Source organism: Lissotriton helveticus, chromosome 5_1 (assembly GCF_964261635.1).
Source record: "Lissotriton helveticus chromosome 5_1, aLisHel1.1, whole genome shotgun sequence".
Lineage (NCBI taxonomy): Eukaryota > Metazoa > Chordata > Amphibia > Caudata > Salamandridae > Lissotriton > Lissotriton helveticus.
In genome coordinates this window covers 80,349,361-80,376,061 of record NC_136065.1, presented here as the reverse complement: position 1 = coordinate 80,376,061, position 26,701 = coordinate 80,349,361, and the positions used below count along the sequence as shown (strand labels likewise).

The following is a 26,701-nucleotide window of genomic DNA, read 5'->3' as shown; positions in this document are numbered from 1 at the left end:
TTCAGGAAACACCTCAAGACCTGGCTATTCGAGCAGTAGCGGCACCCACCCTCCCTTCAGCGCCTTGAGACCCTCACGGGTGAGTAGCGCGCTTTACAAATTGATTGATTGATTGATGTGGCCCACAGTGGCAGCCCCTTTCCAAGGCTTCACTGGTCACCATGTATCCGATGACTGTTGTAGAGAGGGGAATATTTAACGGCACTACAATGACTGTGTTGAAATAATGCTGTCACAGATTGTTGTTACGCCGCATAATTTACGTCATCTCGCTGTATAAACCTCGATTATGTTTGTATGTTTGTATAAGCTTTATTCGAGACAATTCTCATAAAAGCACATAAAACCAAGATAATTACACAATAATACATAATTACAGAATAAAAAATTCATTAAACATGACGTACAGCTTATACTACATTTACATTATAAAAACCATTTATAACAGTGATATTACATAAAACGTTATTAAAAAGAATGCCTGATTACCTACTACCCCCCAAGGACCGTCGTCTAATTGCCCAAGCCCAACCCAGGTATTTGGCTACCCCTATGACTATTGAATCCTGGTTTGTTGTACATAGGATTCTTAGAGCCACTGCACTGTCACGTGTCCCCAGGTTTTTGCATACCGGCGAGAGCCATTTTCTCCTTGGATTTACATAAGCTTTGCATACGAAGAGGAAATGACCTATACTCTCCTCGGCATTTTCACATGCTGGGCATAAGTTATTAGTGGGTCTGTGCCAACCAGATGTCAGTTTATTTAGGGGGATTGAACCTGATCTAAGCTGGAAGACAAGTTTCCTGTCCAATGGTACCGTAATATTATCCCAGTAATTTTCTAGGACTGGAAGAATTTTTGTCTCCAGATAGCGGCCAGACATAGAATCAGCCCTAGTATCTTTCAGCATCTTTCCACCCACCCAGTCCCAGTATTGTTCTTTGAGGGCTTCTTTACTAGGGAAGATTTCCCCCTCAGGATTATTCCAAAGATTTGAAAATCCTAGATTTACTAGCATGGTCTTTAGATGTTTTAACCATTTTATCTTGTGGAAGATATCTTCCCTGATAATCCATAGAAAACCCTCAGCATATTGTCTTATTTCTGGAGTCGTCCAAAGGCGTCTCCAGTAGAGGACTGGGCGCAATCGGGCTCTGCCTACAATGGTACGTCTACCCAGCTCCATAAACAATGGGATTAGAGGGGTGCTCTGTGGGAGTCCTGTTATCCCTCGCATGAACTTATTCTCGGAAATCTGGAGAGCCACAAGGTTATCCCAGGCCCATAGCTCCGCACCATATAGAGTGGCACCCAGGACCTTCGCATCATACACTGTTGTTACTGGCTTTATGGGCTTTGTTTTGGATCTGTGGTGTTCTCCCCTTAGAGCACCTGAAAGCTGCTTGTGCTTTAGGACCACTTTGTCCACATGATGCGTCCAGCCAGCACCCTCAGCGATCTGTACACCCAAATACGTAAATTCAGTAACGGTATCTAGCCTACTGCTATTTAAGGTTACCTTAGGGTAACTCCTGCGTCCTGTGGAAAAGGCCATTAATTTTGTTTTTCCCACACAACCTCGATTATGAATTATTACATGTGAAGAAGTGAGAAAACCTGTTATTTTTCAGCCTTTCAAACATTAAGTAAAACAGCCGGAAGAAATTGTTTCATAATTATTTTCGAGCTGTCAATAAGGTTCTAAAACAAATATAAAAATAGACGCAGAACTGTCACTTTAAAAACAACACAGAGGATTTTATAGAAATCCATATTTAGGAGACCGCTCTTGGCACTTTCAGAATCTGAGAACAAAACCAAATCGCTGGTATTTTAGCTGAGAAAGGAGGGAAACCTCGAGTCAGAGCACAGACAGCAGAGGAGTCAGTTCTCTGCTCTGGGACTGTAACATGAACCCGGAAGTCCCAGCGCAGCCAGAGAGGAGCAGACGCACAGACACGGACAGACGCACAGACACACCCACTGCACACAGAGAGGGACAGACGCACAGACACACCCACTGCACCCAGAGAGGGACAGACGCACAGACACACCCACTGCACACAGAGAGGGTGTTATGTTTGTATTCACTAGTATTAGCATAGATGTATTACTTTCAGTATAATCATGGCACGGACCTCTGTTCTTTCTTGATGTTCTAGACTAGTCCGAGTCCGTGCCGTGTCTGTTCTCTGGTCAGTTGCAAACCTGTGTATGCGCTGACGGATGGTTGTTCGTGATGCTGCTTATTTGAAGAATAAACTACATTTCTTCTATGGTGTCTTCGACTCTACTTAACAGAGGGGCAGACGCACAGACACACCCACTGCACACAGAGAGGGACAGACGCACAGACACACCCACTGCACACAGAGAGGGACAGACGCACAGACACACCCACTGCACAAAGAGAGGGAAATTCAAACTTTGCTTCACTTCCTGCATTTCTGCATCATGGCGGCGGCAGCTCAGCTCGGGAACCTCCAGGAAGAGGCCACTTGTTCCATCTGTTTGGAATATTTTATTGATCCGGTGACTATTGATTGTGGACACAACTTCTGCCGCTCCTGCATCACCCAGAGCTGGGAGGGATGGGGTGGACGCTTCCCCTGTCCACAATGCAGGCAAATATCTTCCGTGAGAAACCTCCGACCCAACAGACTAGTGGGGAACATGGTGGACATTGTAAAACAGTTTCATCTGCCCCCCGTGAAGCCGTCGGGGAAGAATCTGTGTGAGAAACACGAAGAGAAGCTGAGGCTGTTCTGTGCAGAGGATCAGAGGATGATATGCTGGGTCTGCCGGGAGTCCAAGGAGCATAAAACTCACTCAGCAAGTCCCATAGAGGAGGCTGCAGAGGAGCACAAGGTACGTCTATGGGCGTTCAGGGATCACAAAGTCGTTTGTTGAGCCTCCCAAGGGGCAGCCGGAGAGCACAAGCTGTGTGTGAGTGTCCAGAGATCGCAAGTCACCCTTTTTATAGGGTGTCCAGATGGCGCCATGTCACTGGGACACCACTTTTCCACTCCTGAATTTAGTTTTTTATATATCATTTTTATCTGGTGTGTTGAAGCAGTAGGGCCAAGTAAAATTAACCAAGACTACAACTCCCAGAATGCCCTGATCTGTTAAATCAAAAGGCCAGAAATGGAATATGTTGTGTTCCGGTTGCCTGGAGTCATCTGGTCACCCTACCTGGGTATGCCATTGAGGAGGCTGCAGAGGAGAAGAGGGTGTGTCTGTGGGTGTTCAGGGAATCAAAGGGCACCGGAGAGTCCATAGAGGAGGCTGCTGAAGAGCACAGGGTATGTGTGTGGATGGATTTTCAGGGAATCACAAAGCACATCGGGGGTCCACAGAGAAGTTTGTGCAAGGAGGGTATGTGGGTGTTCACGGTTCACAGGTGAGTTCCACAGAGGAAGAAGCTGCAGAGGAGCACAAGGCATGTCTGTGGACGTTCACAATTCTCAAGTGAATGCACATGATAAGTCTTTAGGAGGATGCAATGTATATTTAGGGGTGTTGTGTCCCTAGAGTAGGCTGCAGAAAATTACAAGGTATGTTTGTTGGTGTTTAGGGATTGTAAGTGAATCCACTCCACGAGGGCTTTATAGGAACCTGTAAAAGAGCACAAAGTGTGTCTGTCAAGAGGCAGCGCTGAGTTCCGAGGCCGTATACCGTGAGCCACAGAGGCGGCTGCAGAGGATCAGAAGGGATGTGTGTGGGTGTTTTAGGATCTTGCGCTATACTCGAAGGATTCCATGTGGCACTGCAGTGTGAGTTGTCGGTGTCAGAAGACTTGATGCAACAATGCAGTGTGTAGCACACAGTCTCACATGCTCTTTGACACAGCAGACGAGGTGCAGCGATGCAGGGTGTAGCGCACAGGGTCACGAGGGCTTCAGCGCAGATGACTCCCCAGCAGTGCAGGGTTCATCAGACACAAAGAGGTGCAGGTCCAGGCGCCAGACTCGCATCGTCACTGGACACAGAGTGAAGATCTCCTGTAGCTTCGGCTGCGTGAAGCTCGCTGGCTTTGGAGACCCCTCACAGGATGAATGACCGTCGCCCCGGGCTGCGATCACAGGCTCCTGGTCTTGTGGAGCTCAGAGTCTTCGACCTCCTCACCTCAAGGTGCTGAGCACTGGACCGGGCTCTAGGTGATCAGGACAAGCCACCCCTCGCAGACAGCCAACCTCCTGGGTCCTTCTGCAGCAAACGTTGTACTTGGCCTTAAAAAAATTCTAGTGGGGGGTGTGAGGAGCAGGGAATGGTGGGGAGGATACAAAAAGAAGGGGGACTGTAGGCTCTGACTACAACTAAGAATCTGATTCTAGGGCACATTGTTGGCCTGGCTAGATCGGAGAGACGGGCACGGCGCGTAGTTCCTGAAACTACCATCGATTCACATTTCCGAACCACAGCTCCGCAAGACATAGCTGAGGCATTTGGTAATTACTACCACACCCTGTACTCTTCCAGTACGATCCATTCGGAGGAAGAGGCTTTTTCCCTCTTACGTGATATACGCATGCCGGCGGTCACAGAGGAGGAGAGTCTTGATTTAGACCAAGACATTACAGCGACCGAAGTGGAGAGGGCCACCCATGATCTGCGGGGGGAAGCTTTGGGCCCTAACAGGATCCCAATAGAATTGTTTAAGCTAACTGCGGGCGTGAACGCTCCTTTTATCACTGCCATGTTCATGGAAAGTAAAGAGCTAGGAATTCTTCCTGAAGATCATAAACCAGCCAATATCATTGTTATCCACAAAGCGGGCAAACCCGCCGATCAGTGTTACTTATATAGACCCATTTCGCTCCTTAATTGCGAGGTTAAGATTCTTGCAAAAGTCCTTGCCACTCGCTTGCTATCTGTTCTTCCCAATTTGATTCACCCGGATCAATTCGGGTTTATGCCCGCGAGAAACACGTCTCTTAATCTCCGCAGACTGCACGCATTGCTATGTAGAGCAGATACGATCAGAGAAGATACAGTCGTGGCATCCTTGGACGCTGCTTCGGCCTTTGGCACCATAGAATGGCCATACATGTTCGCTGTGATGCGCGAGCTAGGATTCGGTCCGGAATTGATTAACTGGGTGCGTCTGTTGTATTGTCAACCGTTGACGCAAGTGATTGTAAATCATCAAAAGTCCCTGGTCTTCTCTCTCGGTCGGGGCACCAGGCAAGGTTGCCCCCCTGTCACCGCTCCTTTTTAGGTCTCGCCTACGCAACGCACATGCGCTGCATAGGAGAGAGACCTTTAGCCATCGGCACAGCTTTGGGGGCAAAAAAGTGCACGTGTTGCATTGCTTGCTTGCTTACAATGGCAACGGCAACGCGTGCACGTCTGGCGATTCCCTTGCGGGAGCCCGCGGCGCCATATTGTAGCGCCATATGGTCGCAATCATCGCGCCTTGCTGCACGCTTCCGCAAGGGAATCGCGCAGGCCCCCTCCCCCTGCTGCTGCGCTCTTGTTTACTCTTGCCCCACTCACTGACCCGCAGCATTGCTCAGGTTTATGGTTCCCATACTTATACTTATAAATGCTTTTCGACTGCTTCGTACAATACAAACATTCTAGCTTTTCTGTATTTTCTTTAAGCGGGACTTAAATGAGAGTCTGCCGTGAGCGGCAATGAACAGTAGTGGCTTTGAGTCTGAGTAGGTAAAGCCGACGCGACGCGTGTCACTTGAGACGAACATGCGCTGAAATTAGGGCTGTCGGTGCTACTGTAAGAGTTAAGCTTTGATAGCGTCTGAGCTCTGCGCATGCCCAGCAAAATATTCTACCCGGCACAATAGGTGCAGAGTGGCGCAAATTTGATTATTTATACAGTAAGGAGTTGTATACCTGGGCTCATTCTTTGCTCACTAGTGAGGCCAACGTTTTATTTACCTACGCTGTTTTAGGTCTCGCCTGTCGATGCGCATGCGCATCGAGCTTGCGAGCCTATTGCGGCTTAAACAACCTTTAACTAAGAAGCAAGGAATCCTGGCGATTCCTTGCAGTGCCCGTGACTTTTAAGCTCAATGCGCATGTGCATTGAGCTTAAAAGCGCGTGCACATCAGTTCCCTCAGCCGCAATCGCCGTTTGTTCCCTCAGCCGCATTCCTCCGACACCTTTTGAAGTGAAGCTTAGCTTCACTTCAAAGGCCCCGGCTTCTTCACACCCACATGCCGCTCTCCCCGCTCCGCCCCCTCCCCTGCCCGCCATGTGCATTTCTCCTACACCCCCTCCCCACAGCAATGCCCTCCGTCTGTTTTACAATTTGAAGAGGTACCTCCTCACATTTCACTTCACTGCCTTCCAACCTCATGGTTGAAACTTTAGTCACCATCTCCTGTTTGTCGTACCCCAAGCAGCGGTGCACGCACTACCAATCCTTCTGTTATTCCACATCTCGCAGCTTACATTCCTTCTCGCTTTCTATTCCTCTCCACGTTTCTGCCTCTTTCACTTTCTCTTCCAACTCTCTCCCTCCCTCTCCATTTACTTACACAAATCTCGCATATACCCCAAGCAGCTGTGCCCGCACTACCAATCCTTCTGTTATGCCACATCTCGCAGCTTAGATTCATTCCCTCTTTCTTTTCTTTTCCTATCAACGTTTCTGCCTCTTTCACTCTCTCTTCCAACTCTCTCCCCCTCTACATTTACTTACACAAATCTCGCAGATACCCCGAGCAGCTGTGCCCGCACTACCAATCCTTCTGTTATGCCACATCTCGCAGCTTAGATTCCTTCGCTCTTTCTTTTACTCTCCACGTTTTTGCCTCTTTCACTCTCTCTTCCAACTCTCACCCCCCTCTCCATTTACTTACACAAATCTCGCATATACCCCAAGCAGCTGTGCCCGCACTACCAATCCTTCTGTTATGCCACATCTCGCAGCTTAGATTCCTTCGCTCTTTCTTTTAACTCTCCACGTTTCTGCCTGTTTCACTCTCTCTTCCAACTCTCACCCCCCTCTCCATTTACTTACACAAATCTCGCAGATACCCCAAGCAGCGGTGCACGCACTACCAATCCTTCTGTTATGCCACATCTCGCAGCTTAGATTCATTCCCTCTTTCTTTTAACTCTCCACGTTTCTGCCTGTTTCACTCTCTCTTCCAACTCTCACCCCCCTCTCCATTTACTTACACAAATCTCGCAGATACCCCAAGCAGCGGTGCACGCACTACCAATCCTTCTGTTATGCCACATCTCGCAATCTTCCATCACACACGGAGCTGGTACAGCACAGGCAACGGCAATGCAAGCTTCACTCAAACACGGAGCAGGTACAGCACAGGCAACAGCAGTGCAAGCTTCCCTTACACATGGAACAGGTACAGCACCGACAGCAGCAGTGCAATCTTCCCTCACACATAGATCAGGTACAGCACAGGCGGCAGCAGTGCAAGCTTCCCTCACACACAGAGCAGGTACAGCACAGGCAGCAGCAGTGCAAGCTTCCCTCACACATAGATCAGGTACAGCACAGGCGGCAGCAGTGCAAGCTTCCCTTACACATGGAACAGGTACAGCACCGACAGCAGCAGTGCAAGCTTCCATCACACACGGAGCAGGTATAGCACAGGCAACGGCAATGCAAGCTTCACTCAAACACGGAGCAGGTACAGCACAGGCAACAGCAGTGCAAGCTTCCCTTACACATGGAACATGTACAGCACCGACAGCAGCAGTGCAAGCTTCCCTCACACATAGATCAGGTACAGCACAGGCGGCAGCAGTGCAAGCTTCCATCACACACGGAGCAGGTACAGCACAGGCAACGGCAATGCAAGCTTCACTCAAACACGGAGCAGGTACAGCACAGCCAACAGCAGTGCAAGCTTCCCTTACACATGGAACAGGTACAGCACCGACAGCAGCAGTGCAAGCTTCCCTCACACATAGATCAGGTACAGCACAGGCGGCAGCAGTGCAAGCTTCCCTCACACACGGAGCAGGTACAGCACAGCCAACAGCAGTGCAAGCTTCCCTTACACATGGAACAGGTACAGCACCGACAGCAGCAGTGCAAGCTTCCCTCACACATAGATCAGGTACAGCACAGGCGGCAGCAGTGCAAGCTTCCCTCACACATAGATCAGGTACAGCACAGGCGGCAGCAGTGCAAGCTTCCTTCACACATAGATCAGGTACAGCACAGGCGGCAGCAGTGCAAGCTTCCTTCACACATAGATCAGGTACAGCACAGGCGGCAGCAGTGCAAGCTTCCATCACACACGGAGCAGGTACAGCACAGGCAACGGCAATGCAAGCTTCACTCAAACACGGAGCAGGTACAGCACAGCCAACAGCAGTGCAAGCTTCCCTTACACATGGAACAGGTACAGCACCGACAGCAGCAGTGCAAGCTTCCCTTACACACAGAGCAGGTACAGCACAGGCAGCAACAGTGCAAGCTTCCATCACACACGGAGCAGGTACAGCACAGGCAACAGCAGTGCAAGCTTCCCTTACACATGGAACAGGTACAGCACCGACAGCAGCAGTGCAAGCTTCCCTCACACATAGATCAGGTACAGCACAGGCGGCAGCAGTGCAAGCTTCCCTTACACATGCAACAGGTACAGCACAGGCAACAGCAATGCAAGCTTCCCTCAAACACGGAGCAGGTACAGCACAGGCAGCAGCATTGCAAGCTTCCCTCACACACGGAACAGGTACAGCACAGGCAGCAACAGTGCAAGCTTCCCTTACACACAGAGCAGGTACAGCACAGGCAACAGCAGTGCAAGCTTCCCTTACACATGGAACAGGTACAGCACCGACAGAAGCAGTGCAAGCTTCCCTCACACATAGATCAGGTACAGCACAGGCGGCAGCAGTGCAAGCTTCCCTTACACATGCAACAGGTACAGCACAGGCAACAGCAATGCAAGCTTCCCTCAAACACGGAGCAGGTACAGCACAGGCAGAAGCATTTCAAGCTTCCCTCACACACGGAACAGGTACAGCACAGGCAGCAACAGTGTAAGCTTCCCTTACACACACAGCAGGTACAGCACATGCAACAGCAGTGCAAGCTTCCCTTACACATGGAACAGGTACAGCACCGACAGCAGCAGTGCAAGCTTCCCTCACACATAGATCATGTACAGCACAGGCGGCAGCAGTGCAAGGTTCCCTTACACATGCAACAGGTACAGCACAGGCAACAGCAATGCAAGCTTCCCTCAAACACGGAGCAGGTACAGCACAGGCAGCAGCATTGCAAGCTTCCCTCACACACGGAACAGGTACAGCACAGGCAGCAACAGTGCAAGCTTCCCTTACACACAGAGCAGGTACAGCACAGGCAGCAACAGTGCAAGCTTCCATCACACACGGAGCAGGTACAGCACAGGCAACAGCAGTGCAAGCTTCCCTTACACATGGAACATGTACAGCACCGACAGCAGCAGTGCAAGCTTCACTCACACACGGAGCAGGTACAGCACAGGCAGCTCTGAACAATGTGCCTGACCTTATTGCAAGGTGAACTATCCCTTTCTTTCTATAAATTGAGATAAGCCTAGTAGTGGATGTGTTAGCTCCTAGTACTAGTTTCAGTGTCTATTGTCACATTTCATTTGAACTATACATTCCTAAAGCCATATGTGTGTGTGCCCATTAATCCCTGGTGCTGTACTTCACCGTCCCTCAACCCTTTTCTAGTGAAAAAAGGGGGAGGGGGATTGGCAATGCCTCACGGGAGCAACCACCATGGAGGATGTGTCAAACTGGTACTCGCTTGACTCCCCACTGTATCATCATCAGCAGTTGCCAACCGTAAAAGTAAAGGGGATCAAAACATTGTGCTAAAGAAAACAAAACTCCGTGTCGTGATGTGAATGACCCAACTACGTGATAGGGGCTACCCTCCCGCAGATACCCCGAGCACCAGTGCCCGCACTAGCGAGCGTTCTGTTATGCCACATCTCTCAGCTTACAGATCCCTTCTCTCTTTCTATTCCTCTACACATTTCTGCCTCTTTCACTCTCTCTTCCAACTCTCTCCCTCCCTCTCCAATTACTTACACAAATCTCGCAGATACCCCAAGCAGCAGTGCCCCCACTAACAAGCCTTCTGTTCTGCCACATCTCTCAGCTTACAGATTCCTTCGCTCTTTCTTTTCCTCTCCACGTTTCTGCCTCTTTCACTCTCTCTTACAACTCTCTACCTCCATCTCCATTTACTTACACAAATCTTGGTGATGCACATGCAGCAACAGTCCAAGATTCCCTCACACACAGAGCAGGTACAGCACAGGCAGCAACAGTGCAAGCTTCCACCACACACGTAGCAGGTACAGCACAGGCAAATAGGCCTGCAAGCTTCCCTTACACATGGAACAGGTACATCACCGACAGCAGCAGTGCAAGCTTCCCTCAGTAACACGTACACACAGCAGCATTACCTATGCACTTCCTTAACAATCCACAGCATGACATCTATCTTCCAATAAACAAATATAACACATCCAGTTTATGAACATTTTTACACACGCCACACACAACTGCAGCTCTTACTGCATGCCTCAACAACGCACATACAAACAACTGTTAATGCATACTTACAACACGTACACACACAGCAACAACAACGATTCCAGTATTTAAAAGTAGCCACACACACATTAAGGTCCGCATCCGCTGCAATGTTCTCTATTTTCCTAATAAAGTTAACGTCACAACTTTGAGGCAGAATATTACAAGAGTTGTAGGTTACAAATGCCAACTTTGTATACTTTGGAAGCTTTATATATGCCGTTTTTACGGGTAACTTGCACCACACAGTTCAAGTCGAATTAGACTAAGGGAAAAAAGAATGGCGTTTGCTTTGTCAGTAGAGAGCGAACTCTTAGGAGCCATTAAGGGAGTTGCCCAGGGAAGTCTACTGTCGCGCCAATGTCTAAACTCCATCTGCATACACATTCAAACATTCACACTTCCAAGTCGCACACATCATCTAGTGTGACTTTTCCTTGGGGCAAGGGAAGGACTAAAAGCTTTGATCCTTTCTTAAAGTAAAAACCAAAAAAAAAGGTTTTTTCAACGTTAGCCCCTATTTAAGCTGGGGGACGGATCACTTTGAATCAGACTCTATTTTTACCTGCGAGAACAGAACTCGGACTTACAGAAGGACGCTGTACTTCCTGATAACGACCAACAGCCACTGAAAAAATCCGCCATTCAATCTTCCAAAGTAAGTGCATGGAACTTTTATTTCAATACCCCTAAGGGACAGCATTGATACATTAACTTCAGTTTATTATAACGTTTACTATCTCCACATTGCACCTGTGTCAAATTATTCTGCAACATGTTATTTTGGAACACTAAATGTTCGCTGATAATATTTATCAAAGGAATACGTCATTTATCAAGCAGGTCATAGCTTTGTTTGAACATACCGATACATATGTTTTTTTTTTATCGTTCTATCTTGTAGGTTATTCAGAAACATTCGACTTTTCATTGAAAGGGTAAAAGAAACGGCGCCCAAACATATATCATGTAAGTACATCCAACTGTTCACTCTGCTAACCGTTTTTGATTTCGTTCATAACACTTCAACTCACCACACAGAACATTTCTACCACTAATTAAAGGCACAACATGACTTTCACACATCTCTCAGCTTACAGATTCCTTCGCTCTTTCTTTTCCTCTCAACGTTTCTGCCTCTTTCACTCTCTCTTCCAACTCTCTCCCTCCATCTCCATTTACTTACACAAATCTCGCAGATACCCCGAGCAGCTGTGCCCGCACTACCAATCCTTCTGTTATGCCACATCTCGCAGCTTAGATTCCTTCGCTCTTTCTTTTACTCTCCACGTTTTTGCCTCTTTCACTCTCTCTTCCAACTCTCTCCCCCCTCTCCATTTACTTAGACAAATCTCGCAGATACCCCGAGCAGCTGTGCCCGCACTACCAATCCTTCTGTTATGCCACATCTCCACCGCTGTTAATAAATACACAACACAGGTTCAAGGTCCACCGTGAGAGACCAAGGAGGTCTATATGTGGGTCTTCTTTAGACCACCAATGTCACATTACAGGACTTTATGTAGTTGTGTCACCCAGTTGTTGTATGTTTGTGGACAGCCCTGTGCGTTTTTCCCCTGCGAGTTTAAAAACCATATGCCCCAATGGAAATGCCCCCGTTATATTGTATTTCTGTCCGTATCAGAATTAGGCTGTAAAGTTAAAGGGCACCCAAAATGAACGTCATTTTGAGTTAGAGTTACAAATGCCCTCTTAACCAAGGCAAAGTGGTGACTGAGACCTTTGGCTGCGTGATTTCAGCCAGGGCCCTACGTTTTTTAGGTGTACCCCTTTAAAAAGACTGATGACTTCCCACCTGTAAGCGGGTTGTGCAGTCACCATTGCTGCTGAGCTCCTTTGCCTTCCACATTGTAAATGGACTGGTGAGTGCTGCACAAAATAGAGTGTATGCTGCACAAAATAGAGGGCTCCTTTTTGCTGCCTCTTTCACTCTCTCTTCCAACTCTCTCCCCCCTCTCCATTTACTTACACAAATCTCGCAGATACCCCAAGCAGCTGTGCCCGCACTACCAATCCTTCTGTTATGCCACATCTCGCAGCTTAGATTCCTTCGCTCTTTCTTTTCTTTTCCTATCAACGTTTCTGCCTCTTTCACTCTCTCTTCCAACTCTCTCCCCCCTCTCCATTTACTTACACAAATCTCGCAGATACCCCGAGCAGCTGTGCCCGCACTACCAATCCTTCTGTTATGCCACATCTCGCAGCTTAGATTCCTTCGCTCTTTCTTTTACTCTCCACGTTTTTGCCTATTTCACTCTCTCTTCCAACTCTCTCCCCCCTCTCCATTTACTTAGACAAATCTCGCAGATACCCCAAGCAGCTGTGCACGCACTACCAATCCTTCTGTTATGCCACATCTCGCAGCTTAGATTCCTTCGCTCTTTCTTTTACTCTCCACTTTTTTGCCTCTTTCACTCTCTCTTCCAACTCTCTCCCCCCTCTCCATTTACTTAGACAAATCTCGCAGATACCCCAAGCAGCTGTGCACGCACTACCAATCCTTCTGTTATGCCACATCTCGCAGCTTAGATTCCTTCGCTCTTTCTTTTACTCTCCACGTTTTTGCCTCTTTCACTCTCTTTCCAACTCTCTCCCCCCTCTCCATTTACTTACACAAATCTCGCAGATACCCCAAGCAGCGGTACAGCACAGGCGGCAACAGTGCAAGCTTCCATCACACACGGAGCAGGTACAGCACAGGCAACAGCAATGTAAGCTTCCCTCAAACACGGAGCAGGTACAGCACAGGCAACAGCAGTGCAAGCTTCCCTTACACATGGAACAGGTACAGCACCGACAGCAGCAGTGCAAGCTTCCCTCACACACAGACCAGGTACAGCACAGGCAGCAGCAGTGCAAGCTTCCCTCACACATAGATCAGGTACAGCACAGGCGGCAGCAGTGCAAGCATCCCTCACACATACATCAGGTACAGCACAGGCGGCAGCAGTGCAAGCTTCCCTTACACATGGAACAGGTACAGCACCGACAGCAGCAGTGCAAGCTTCCCTCACACATAGATCAGGTACAGCACAGGCGGCAGCAGTGCAAGCTTCCCTCACACATAGATCAGGTACAGCACAGGCGGCAGCAGTGCAAGCTTCCCTCACACATACATCAGGTACAGCACAGGCGGCAGCAGTGCAAGCTTCCCTTACACATGGAACAGGTACAGCACCGACAGCAGCAGTGCAAGCTTCCCTCAGACATAGATCAGGTACAGCACAGGCGGCAGCAGTGCAAGCTTCCCTCACACATAGATCAGGTACAGCACAGGCGGCAGCAGTGCAAGCTTCCCTCACACACGGAGCAGGTACAGCACAGGCAACAGCAGTGCAAGCTTCCCTTACACATGGAACAGGTACAGCACCGACAGCAGCAGTGCAAGCTTCCCTCACACACCGTCACACACCCTCAGCTTCACACACCCTCACTCACCCTCACACACACACACATACAACAACAAAAGGAATAATAGAAATAAACTATCCTAATCCACACTCTAACTCCAAGATAGAAATCCTGAGTCCTAATTCACCCTAATAAACTAACAGCCTAATTCACCCTACAAATACACACTCAAGATACGCAACAGAAAGACATCCTAGAAAATAACAACCAAAGTAAAAATACGCGCAATGATGTTTATCAAGCTTCAGGTCACCAAACCAACAATTATTAGGACAAAATAACACCAACAAAAGAACGAAGAAATATCAGTCAGGATGCGAGGACTAGGATGTACAAACACAAAAGTAAAACAGCCTATTTTTAACTTGGGTAATAAACAAGCACTATTCATCCCGTAAATCGAACGGATTAAACACAATTGTCATGAGTTACACAAAAAGCCGTAGGCATATAACAATAGCAGTTCATCACACGGAATTACATCAAATATTAAAAACATATTACGCAACTTGGATTCAGCGCAAACATCATCAATAAACATTACATATGTCTCTTAGCTTCACAAAATAACTCGTAATACAATTAATACATTTTAAGTGTACAATATTCATGGCGAAAAGAGTACTTAGAAACTCAATGAACAGCTCTTGTACGTCAAATAACAAACAACTGCTAATAATACATTACATAACACTTTAAGAAAATAAATACATTACATATCGAATAATAAAAACAAGACTTTAATTACACGACATAATAATCCTTTCGAAATATTACAAACAAAAAAATACAATGTCAACATTATTAAAAATACACTCCTATTCATTCGTTAACTTAAATATACTATATGTAGTAAATAAAATACTTAATTACATATAAATTACATAAATAACTAAAATAATTACAATCGCTAACAAAATATGTCACTATTTATATAAATACACTCGTAATTATTAACTATTTTATGCATACTATCAATACTACTTTACATTATATTAAAAAAACACGTCGAGGGAATCTCTTACCTATCATACGACGCACCAACAGCACACGTACAGGAACACGCCTTCCGCATCCGGCTATTCTCCATGTTCTGGAGAATTCCACCGATTACGTATGCAAATCGGAACGCGACGTCAAAAACGTCGCGCTCCGATTGGCTAAAAAAAATGTCCATCAAAAAAAATACGTAACGGTAGGGAAAAGAAAAAAATAAACTAGAACGCTAACCTGGTAAATGTAGGTAGCGTTAAGGTGGCGATTTGCGTCAGACATTTTAATAACAAAAATTTTTTTCAACATCAACCCCTCACCCTCTATAACTCTCTATCACCCTCAACACATCACCATCACTCACCCTCACTCACCCTCACCCTCACTTACCCTCACTCACCCTCACCCTCACTCACCCTCACTCACCCTCAATCACCCTCACCCTCACTCACCCTCAATCACCCTCACTCACCCTCACTCACCCTCATTCACACTCACTCACCCTCACTCACCCTCACTCACCCTCAAGCCCTCACCCTCACTCACCCTCACTCACTCTCACTCACCCTCACTCACCCTCAACACCTCACCCTCAATCACCCTCACCCTCACTCACACTCAACCCCTCACCCTCACCCTCACTCAGCCTCAAACCCTTACCCTCAATCACCCTCACCCTCACTCAGCCTCAACCCCTCACTCACCCTCAAATCCTCATCCTCAATCACTCTCAACCCTTCACCCTCACTCACCCTCAACCCCTCACCCTCACTCACCCTCACTCACCCTCACTCACCCTCACTCACCCTCACTCACCCTCACTCACCCTCACTCACCCTCACTCACCCTCACTCACCCTCACCCACCCTCACCCACCCTCACTCACCCTCACCCACACTCACCCTCACCCTCACTCACCCTCAACGCCTCACCCTCACTCACTCTCAACCCCTCACCCTCACTCACCCTCAACACTTCACCCTCACCCTCACTCACCCTCAACCGTTCACCCTCAACCCCTCACTCACCCTCACTCTCACTCACCCTCACTTACCCTCACCATCACTCACCCTCACTTACCCTCAACCTCTCAGCCTCACCCTCACCCTCACTCACCCCCTCACCCTCACTCACCCTCACCCACACTCACACTCAACCCCTCACACTCACTAACCCTCACCCTCAACTCCTCACCCTCACTCACCCTCAACACCTCACCCTCACCCTCACTCACCCTCACCCTCCCTCAACACCTCACACTCAATCACCCTCACCCTCACTCACACTCAACTCCTCACCCTCACCCTCACTCACCCTCTCACCCTCAACCCCTCACCCACCCTCAACCCCTCTCCCTCACTCACCCTCCCTCACACTCACTCACCCTCACTCACCCCCACTCAACACCTCACCCTCACTCACCCTAAACCCCTCACCCTCACCCCCTTACCCTCAATCACCCTCACCCCCTTACCCTCAATCACCCTCACCCTAACCAATAACTACAACTTTTCTAATGCGATACTTATTGCATTCCAACCCCACTCACACACGCAACGCCACTCACACATGCAACGCCACTCACACACGCAACGCCACTCACACACGCAACGCCACTCACACACGCAACGCCACTCACACACGCAACGCCACTCACACACGCAACGCCACTCACACACGCAACGCCACTCACACACGCAACGCCACTCACACACGCAACGCCACTCACACACGCAACGCCACTCACACACGCAACGCCACTCACACACGCAACGCCACTCACACACGCCACTCACACACGCCACTCATCCACGCAACGCCACTCATCCACGCAACGCCACTCATCCACGCAACGCCACTCATCCACGCAACGCCACTCATCCACGCAACGCCACTCTTCCATTTGCAAAAAGAAAAATGTCTAACTATTCTATTGCGAGACCTATGGCATTTCCAATGCTTGTTTTCTAGTTTGGTGTGCTGCCTGCTACTTCTCAGAGACAAAAGCTGCGAGCCCCTGTGTTCTTTTTCCTCCTCAGTTGTCGGTCTACATTGCTCGTTTATACAGAGGTTCTCTTCAAAAAATTTCGATGTAAAGCAGGAGCGAAATGTCCCAGAACAGTTCAGAGCAGTTGAGACATATTTTATGCTGGCGCTGCGAGGTTTGTCCGTGACTGTCACTATGCCGAAACTGCCTTAATAAACAGAATGTAGTGCTGGGACCGGTCACTGTCTGTGTGTACCCTAAACACATTTCTACCTGTGTAATAAATACGTACAGCATCTATTACTGTAATGTAATCTAAGCAGGAGCAGTTTGGAGTGACTTTCTACTGTGTCAAATATTCCATATGAAACTTTTAAATTAGTTCTCTCATAAATGTTTAAATGGTCAACCTCAAATATCGCCCGGGGATCTGCATGCAAAGTGGCTGTTGACTGTGGTTAATTTTTACTAAAATAAGACATAAGGACCTTAATTTGCCTTCAACCTCTCCATTCCTGTATTAGGGGATAAGACCGCATCCATGGCATCAAAGAGCACGAATCATTGTCATCGCAGCTCTCTCATTGGACAGCAATGACCCCTGGTCTCCCCGATAAGGATGCGGAATCCCAGAAACTGAAACCAGCGCACAGCTCGTCCTGGAATTACTACGTTATGACCTTTCTGAAAGATACAACTGCCATCAAGCGTGACTGGTTTTAATACCGATTTTGAGAATCATAGTCAACTTAAAGACCTATCCGAATATACCACATGTTCAGAGCACACGCCCGTGTCAGTTGCTGATAGTCAGTGCCACTGCCACTGAAATCTCTGGTCTATGAGCCAGTGCCGAACGACCTTGTCTCTGGCACAAAAGGCATGCCAACATTATGTAAATTATTTCTTTTCTTAGGATGAGTTTCCCAAAAGTGAAGAGAGTTGATGTCCGAATGCAAAGAGCTATGGTGTGAGTACTAGACTACAGCTTAAATACGTCAGCTTGAAGCCCACTTCCTGTCTCAGCCTCTGAAGTTGTGTGATCTTTGGCTTGCAGCTGGCCCCGAATGGCGATGGGATGCGAGTTAACACATATGCCGCTAGGCCCAAACATGGCATTTGACAACCTTCGAAATCTTTAATGATTGCTTTGGATCCCCCCCTTCCTCAGGTGATCCGCGGGAAATTAAGGGCGTTGCAGAGGTGAAGGTGGAAGAAATGTTGAGGTGGGTGTATGAACTCTCAGGGCACGGCCTCGTGGTTACCTCATGATGGTTACCCATGCATTCCTGCAGCAGGGGGCTGTAACCAAGAATCCTAAGGTTCCTGCAGCAAGTTGGGCTAGACGTACACTCTGCACGTGCAAGGCTCGATTTGAGCTAGTCCAGATCACCACGAAATGTTTAAACTTGGCTTAAGGTATTACACACAAACAGGAGGCCTGCTGCCTTCCAGGCTCACAGCCAAGATCTCATTTTTATGAACATAAAGCAAAAGCACTTGCTGCATGCCAAAAGTATAACATTTAGGGAAACATAAAACACTGGGCCCTTTGCCAGTCTCCGGAATCAGAGTCAGATTTGTAGAAACAAATGTTTTTGAATTCATTTAACATGAAAAAAGAAACTTTTGTTTTTTTAACGTCTTTTTACACCTCAGAGTGGGCATCGGAGCCATTAGACGGTGTGGCTGCTCATGTCGTCATGAACATTGTCTCCAAGGTATTATAAAGGTACCCTTCTCTTGGATCTGTTCCTTGAGGGTTCATACCGTGATCCAGTCTGTAGGGTCGCAACTCCATTACCCATCACACCAAACCACAGTATTAAAGACTGCTTTTAAAAACACCACATGGTACCATACCACACCATACCTAAAAGCAATGCACTAGAACACAACACACATAAAACAAGCATTGGCATAGCCAACAGGTCTCACCTTTGGGATCTTATAAGTATTTAGTTATGCAGCACAAATCCTTGGTGCAACAACATCAATTGTTGCATGGCTAAACACTTATAAGGTCCCAAAGGCAAGACCTATTGGCTATGCCAATGCTTGTTGCTTTGGCCTTGGAACCTCTCGCAGCTTGGATCCGCCAGGACTCCGCCATTCGAGGCCTTAACTGGGCATGTGGATGGGAGGACGTATATCACTGTATGCAGATGACATCCTGCTCTATCTCGCTTCCTCGGCGAGGTCCCTTAATGTGGTGATGGATATCTTTCATAACTTTGGCAGGTTCTCATGGCTATAACATCAACTGGTCGAAATTGGTCCTCTGTGTCCTTAGTGGGCAGAGACCTAGACTTCCCCAGGGGTGCCAGCTGACGGATCTGGGGATCTAAAAACTTGATGCGATTTTATGACACTAACCTCCGCCCACGACTAGAGTGCCTCAAATCTGACGTTCTACACTGGAAATCGCTCCTGACCCTCCTTGGATGAGCAGCCCTATTCAAGATGATGTCCCTCCCCCCATCTTCTGTACGTGTTACAAAACACACCCCTTCCGGTCGTGGCATCCTACTTTAAAGAGTTGGCGGGCACAGTGCGAGACTTGCTGTGGGAGGGTAAGCCACCCGCATAGCCATGCACAAGCTCACACTGGGATGGTTCGATGGTGGCATCGGACTCCCAGACATGAAAAGATACTACTGGGCCTTGCAGCTTGCTGCCATTAACCAATGCACCTAAAGGCGACATGATGACCCGGCATTTCGGATCGATCGATGGATCCTCCCAGGGTGTGGGTTTGCGGGTGCACTTTATACCAAATCTCAGGAAAACGTCTTGACCGACCGACAAAACTCGCTGTGCTCATATGGAAAGAAGTCACTAAAAGCCTGGGTTGGGAGGGTAAGCTTACTCAGGCCATGCCACTTTGGCACTGTGACCAGCTGAGTTGGCTGTTGCGCTCCTTGGGGTTCGACAAATGGAATACCATCGGTATCTCCAGAATTGGAGACCTCTGGAGATCCGGGAACGTCCTATCGTTTTCTCAATTAAGTCAAGACTATGAAATGGCCAGCTCCGAGCAGTTCAGGTATTTTCAAATTAGGCACGCATTACTATCGGCTCTCCCCAAGGGTATGGCCCTCCCTGATTCCCCCCCCCCCCCCCCTCTGGAAGACCGGATTTTAGATGGGGATCTGTTGGAAAAGGCCATTTCCCTAGTTTACAAGAAGCTTATTAACAACATGACCGATCCCTTAAGACGGCTCAGAGTTAAATGGGATCACGGCGTTGCCGGCTTGGAGAATGAGGAATGGTGAGCTGCGGTGGCTTCCCCCGTGAAGTGGCCATCTCCTCCAGACTCCGACAGGTTCAGCTAAAATTCCTCCACAGGACGTATCTGTCTGGACCCTCATTGGTTCATATGGGATACGCCCCAGATGGTTGGTGTACACGACAGTGCGGCCAAGAGGGCACCTTCATCCATACACTTTGGGAATGCGATACAATTCAGAAATTCTGGGAGGGGGTGGTATCCGCGATGGAGGAAGTGATGGGGCGGCAGATACAGTGCAATATAAAACTGATTTTGTTGAACATATGGGACCCCAATGATCTTACAGCCAGAGAGAGGACATGGGCCACATTAGGCTTCATGGTAGCAAATCGGAATATCGCACGATTGTGGAGGGCTCCGACCTCACCGAACATTGCGGACTGGGCCACAGACATGGACTTGTGCATGGTTTCTGAGATACCTATTTATGTCTACAGGGGCTGCCCGAAAAAGTGGTCGCAAATTTGGGGGCCTTGGAACATTTTCTGGGGAGAGATATGTGAGCCTCCAGAGGGTCAAAGGGAGGAGGCTGTTAATGTTGATTAACGTGTTTTTGCTTATATCAACTATGCTGCAGAGGGGAGAAATGGTCTTTGATGTGCTATATCACTGTGTGCCAATGTCTACATGTGAAATGCTGTGTCTCTGATATTTAAAAGAATCTGATTCACCCTACAACAAAAAGTGTTTCACACACACTGAGGCCCACATCACCGCACATGGGAGCCTCACCTCACATGTCCACAGGCACTGCATCCTATAGACCTGGGCCTTAAGGTACCTAAGCCTGACAGCACTGTGATGCCCTTCTCATGGTAATGCAGCGCTAGATAGATCTGTGTCACAACATGTATGCTACGCATGTCATACGTCAGATGGAGCCCAGAGATGATATACTACAGAGTCAGAAGGTAGTGTCAGTCACTCTTCAGTCTGAGTTTGAGGGGACGTCTACCCCACTACTATACGTGTCTGCCACGAGCCTTTAGTAGTGTCATGAACTGGTCATGGGAGGGGAATCCATCCGGCTTCAAAACAGGACCCCTCTGGGTGGACCTCTGTCTCGTACACGCCAGATGTAAAGCTCTTGTCAGAGGACCCGTGGTCTGGGTCTCCTGAACAAGAGGATATCCGGGGCCCGGATAGTAAAATGGAAGCAGCTTGTCAGATGGACACTGCGCCAAAACCTTTGACCCTACTGGTCACAGTCTCAATCTGACTCCTGCCATACTCCATGCTTGGGGTCTGTACCTGTTCTGGCTGCCTGTTCCTTGTTCCAGACTCTGCATCTGCCTGCTCTCTCACTAATCCTGCCTGTTCCCAGCTGCTACTATATACGGGGTGACCCAATGGAAGTCCAAGGACCTGGGTATCAAGTGTTACAGACAAAGTGGTCCTAGACGTTGATTCTGAATATGATTATTAGTACTTATTTAACAATATACAATTCCTTTAGTTTTTATTCCTCATGCGATTCAATCCTGCAATGGAAACATTTTTGGGAAAGCAAAACAGAGAAAATAATAGCCCAAAACATCAGTTAGTCCAACAAACCACAAAAGAACCTTAGATGTGTCTCAAAAGAGAGAGGAGACTCAGCTATTTATTCTTCTTAAAAAATCCTCAAGGTAGTTCAATATGCACTTTATACAACTGAAAAAAGCAAAGGGTTACTATCGGGTAGTGAACAAAGGATAGAGTGAACAGTAAGTGCTAGTGTGAAACGAAAGGACCGAGCAGGTCAGAGAGAATGAAGTCTTTGTTTCGGTAGGTCTAAGGTTAAAGAATCCTTAGAGTTGATAACATAGAGCCTGCCCTGAGAGTTTCATTTGCAAAAACATTTCCATTGCAGGATTGAATCGCATGAGGAATAAAAACTAAAGGAATTGTATATTGTTAAATAAGTACTAATAATCATATTCAGAATCAACGTCTAGGACCACTTTGTCTGTAACACTTGCTCCCAGCTGCAGCCCTGTATGAGGTCGGTGCCTGTTCCCTGTTGCAGACCTGGTAAAGGGCTGCTGCCTGCTCTCTCGTTCTAGCAGGTTTCTCTTCTCAGACCCCTGTATGAGTCTGTTGCCTGTTTTCTGTTCCAGGCCCCGTAAGAGGCTGGCGTCTGATTCCTGCTTCAGACCTTGTAAAGGGCTGGAACTGGCTCTGTTCCAGACTCTCTGAAGACAGCTGCCTGACTCCTGTCATAGACCTTGGAAGGTCTGCTCTCTCTCTCGCTGCGTCTTTCATGTCTTCTACTCTGTATGGTGTCTGCTGTCTGTTATCTCTCACTGACCCTGTATGAGGCTGGCACCTGCCGTCTTGCTGCGACTGTCAGTGCTCTGTGGCAAACCCTGCATGAGGCTCGTATTTGCTCTCACTTTGGCAATCTGTTTTCTCAGTCACAGACCCTTTATGTGGCTGGTTGCTCCTCTGCTGTGCCTGTCTATTCTCCGTCACAGACCCTGTAAGAGGCTTGTACCTGCTCCCTTCCTGTGACTGTTCTCTGTCACAGACCATGTCAACATTTGGTGCACGCTCTCTCGTTTTGGTTGTGTGTTCTCTGTCACAGACCCTGTCTGGGGTTGGGGCCTGCACTAGTCCTGTGTCTGTTCTCTGTTGCAGACCCTGCCTGGGGTTGGGGCCTGCTCTCTGCCTGTGTCTGTTTTCTGTCACAGACTGTGATCATTTCTTTGGTTGTCTGTTCTCTCTCACAGACCCTGCATGTGGCTGGCACCTGTATAGGACAAGGTCCAGGTATGGTTCATCAGTCAAGGGATCTAGATGGAACATATTCAAGAACAATATGGATATGTGCGGTCCGAATTTAAAATCTGGACATCTGTTACTGACAGTCTTAGTATTTATGGGCAGTACTTACAGCCGGGATGCAGAGTGTAAACCGAGGGGCTGGCCCTGGGAAGATGCAGTTGTTGGGGGAAGGTCAAGGGTGGGCTGTCCGGTCAGGGGCAGTGCTCCTTGACGAGCTGCGTCTTCAACATTTTCTAAATTGGGAGAGAGTTGGAGCTGATGCTCCGTTGAAAGGGATGCTGTGCCAGATCTTGGGAGCATGTTTTTCTTCTTACAATGTTTTGTCTTGAGTCTGGTGATATCCACGCTCCTGGCCTGATGTTGTTCCTAGAACGTGTATAGTGTTTTTGCCAGGTGTTGTTGAGCGCTTTATAAGTGATGCAAATGATCTTGAAGATGATTTATGCTGGAAGGGGGGTGGGGGTAGTGTAGGTCTTTTGCTGTGGAGGTGATATGTTTTCTTCAAGCCCTTGATGAGCTGCTCCCCGCCATATATGCTGCCTTCCAGGGGTGCTAGGGTGGTGTTGGGGAGACCGTTGACCAGGGCCTTGTCTCTGCCCCATGACAGAGGCCTTGTCTGTTTGTTCTGAGGTCGTCTTCCAGTAGAAACAACTTCTTAAAGAGAGGATATTGGAATCAAGCTTTCTTGTGATTCTTTGTCAATCATTCAGTGTTCTGCTTTAATGAGAGGTCTGTGTCGAGGGTGGGGGTAAAGACTGATGGGTTTACGTTGGAGACCCAAGTTTAAATCTGTGCTGTTCTGAGCTGGTGGCAAACAGGAAGAATTCAGTCTTTGTGGGGTTTAACTTTAATACTTTAGTTGACATCCAAGACAGAATGAGATCAGGGCAAAATGTAAGAATGTCATTGGGTGTGATATTTTAGGTAGAGTTGGGCATCATCTGCATATTGATGGAACTTGATGCTGCTGTCTGTAATAATGGATCAGAGAGATCCCATGTAGAGTTTAAAGATGATGAGAGAAAGGATGGATCCCTTAGGTACTCCGCTAGAGACACTGAGTTTCTGTGATCTTGTAGAACCTATTTGCATAAACTGGTGCCATTGGGTGAGGTAGGATGTGAACCTTTCTCAAAATCTCATTGGATTTTTAGGTCTCGACTGAGCCATCACGCATGCGCTGAAAAGCTTTTAGTATGGGCTTTAAACTCTAAACACACGCTTGTGCTTTTTTTTTTATCACCCGCAATTGGCCTCTGCATGCACAAGGCGGGTGCATATCACACCTTCTCTCTCCCCTTGCCAGGGTGCTCTGGAGCGAGCAGCAGCAGCATCTGTTTCTAATTATCGCACTCGCGTTAATTGGAAACAGATGGCGGTCAACGCTGGTCGCGCTGGTTTTGACTGTTGTCCGTCCGCATGCTTGTTCGAATCTCTCTCTCTCTCTCTTGATGCGAGTGCGCTCCTCTCTTTCTCTCAGCTTGCTAACGGTCCCATATTTAACTAAGGAAAGCGCTCCATTTTGTCGACGAAGCACATAGACGACAAAGCCAGACCGCTTTCAAAAGGTGCACATGGAGAAGAGAGACAGGCTGAAGAGGGAAGCGCAGATCCATCTGCGATAGCAAAGCCTGTCTCTTAATGTGTCTCTCTCACAGGTTATCCCTGTCACCTCTAACCAGCTATCTGTGGGTGCCTCTCACAGTCTGTGACTTGCCTCGCTTGCCGTATGTATGCCTCTCGCAGCACGCCTTTGTTCCTCACGCAGCCTGCCTTTAGTATGTTTCACAGACTCTCTGCACATGCTTCTTTCATATTCTCTCACTACATCTCTGCCTCTGTCAGCGTGTGTGTTTCGCAGACTGTGGCAGTCTGTGCCCATCACACACTCTGTGCAATGTTCTCCAACAGTCGGAAACTAAATGCCTTGCAAAGTCTGTCTCCGTGACCTTCTCTCTCACAGCCTGTCTCTAGAGCTGCGTATACTTTTCCCACAGTCCGTCTTAAGGCATCTTTCTACGCTAGCTCCTCAAAAATTCCGTTTGAGTGACCAATTCCTGTCACTGCACCTGCCAGCCTTGCAATCTGTTGTGAGAGCTTCATTTGCAATTTACCCATACGACAACTCTCGCTGTCTGCCCCTCTACCAAAGTATGGCTGTCTCACTGTGTCACTCTCACAAACTATCCATGGGTCGGGTACCTATGTCAGACTCTGTCTGTATGTGTCTCTGCCACAGTCCACTTGTGATTATCTCGCAGCCAGTGAGTTCACACGTGTTCCTGTTTTACACCCTGTCTCGCGCTGTCTCCCTCTCTCATGCTGCCCATGTGTGCCTCCCTCACAGCCTCAATCGCGTTGTATCTCTCTCACATGCTCTCTGTGTGTGAATATCTGAAAGCCGGTTGAACACTGCCTCTCTCTCCCAGTGTCCCCCTTGCCTCTCGCAGAATGTCTTTTTACACTACTCCCACAGCATGTCTGGGGTTAGCGTGTTCGTACGACGCGCTGAAGCAGGCACCTTAACTTTGTTTTCTGTCTTTGTGTTCCACTGTCCACTCTTTATGGCTGCGCGCTCCCGGCTCTCGAAGCCCTACTTGTGTGCAGCCTGTTCAGGGCAGCAGCAGGCAGCACACGGTCAGTGCAGGCATCAGACCCATGTCTACTCCATCAAGTGACAGTCTAAGGCAGAGGTCTTCAAACTGTGGGGCTCGCCCCGCTGGGGGGGCGTGGATGGGTTCCCAGGGGGGCGCGAATGCCTCTGCAATTGCATGTAAATGAAGATGGCCTGGAAGTGCTGCAATGTTTATTTGCTGCATTTCCAGGCTGTCTTCATTTACTTCGAGCCCTTGTGAGAACGGCGATCAGCATGCCATGGGGGCGGAGGTCAGGAAGTGTGCTGGCAGGGGCAAAAAGGTTGCCAAAAACAAAATACATTTATGTATTATTTTTGCCCTATTTCAATTCCTGACCCATGTGAGGATTGCTCAAGAATGTATTTAACCAACATCCTGCTAACAGCAAGAGTACCAAAATAAGTGCCTCAAAACACATTAAATATCACTGAGTTAACAACTGGCTGTATTTAATATGATGCATAAACATCAATCATTTTCAAAGCACCTGATGCCACGTTCCTTGGCCCATCAATTTTCAAAGTATCTTTAGAAATGCAAGGATAACTCCAGTGATTAATGTTCTTTCTGGGGAGAGACCAGAGCTTTGTCTGGAAGTGGAAGTTTCTTTTGACTCATCATAGCCAGAAGGTTAATATGCCTGCTGCACAGAACATGTCCGATTTAGATCACAAAGTACATACACTATAAACAGGTCAATGGGTTATTGTTTTTCTCAGAGAGATCTTTTTGTTACTTTCAGTTTAAAAGTCAAAATACTAATATATAGCTGAGTGCTATTAACTGTCATCAAAGAGCTGCCTGCAAACTGCAAGGAATATATTACAGCTACATATTTTTTTGTCCAGTTTTTCCTTATACTAGTATTGCAAAAAGGGATCATTTGGGTAGAAATCAAGTCTTCTTATTAAAGAAAACCACTCACAATGGTGTTACATTTTAAATTCTTAATTTGTGCTTTTCCAGACCAAGGACTCTTAAACTATACTGCCTACCAGTATGCATGACATGTGACTCCTACAACTTGTAGGCCACTGTCTTA

The 26,701-nt window shown here is 47.9% G+C and overlaps 1 protein-coding gene across 1 annotated transcript in view; it reads left to right on the top strand.

The window, feature by feature from the left end:
- The first annotated feature begins 2,458 nt into the window (after positions 1–2,458).
- The window catches only part of LOC144752395 (E3 ubiquitin-protein ligase TRIM39-like), a 182,629-nt gene continuing 158,386 nt past the window's right edge, over positions 2,459–26,701 (top strand). The window contains exon 1 of the mRNA XM_078640329.1: positions 2,459–2,872. Coding sequence (XP_078496455.1) covers positions 2,459–2,872 — 414 coding nt within the window. The remainder of the gene's footprint in view (positions 2,873–26,701) is intronic.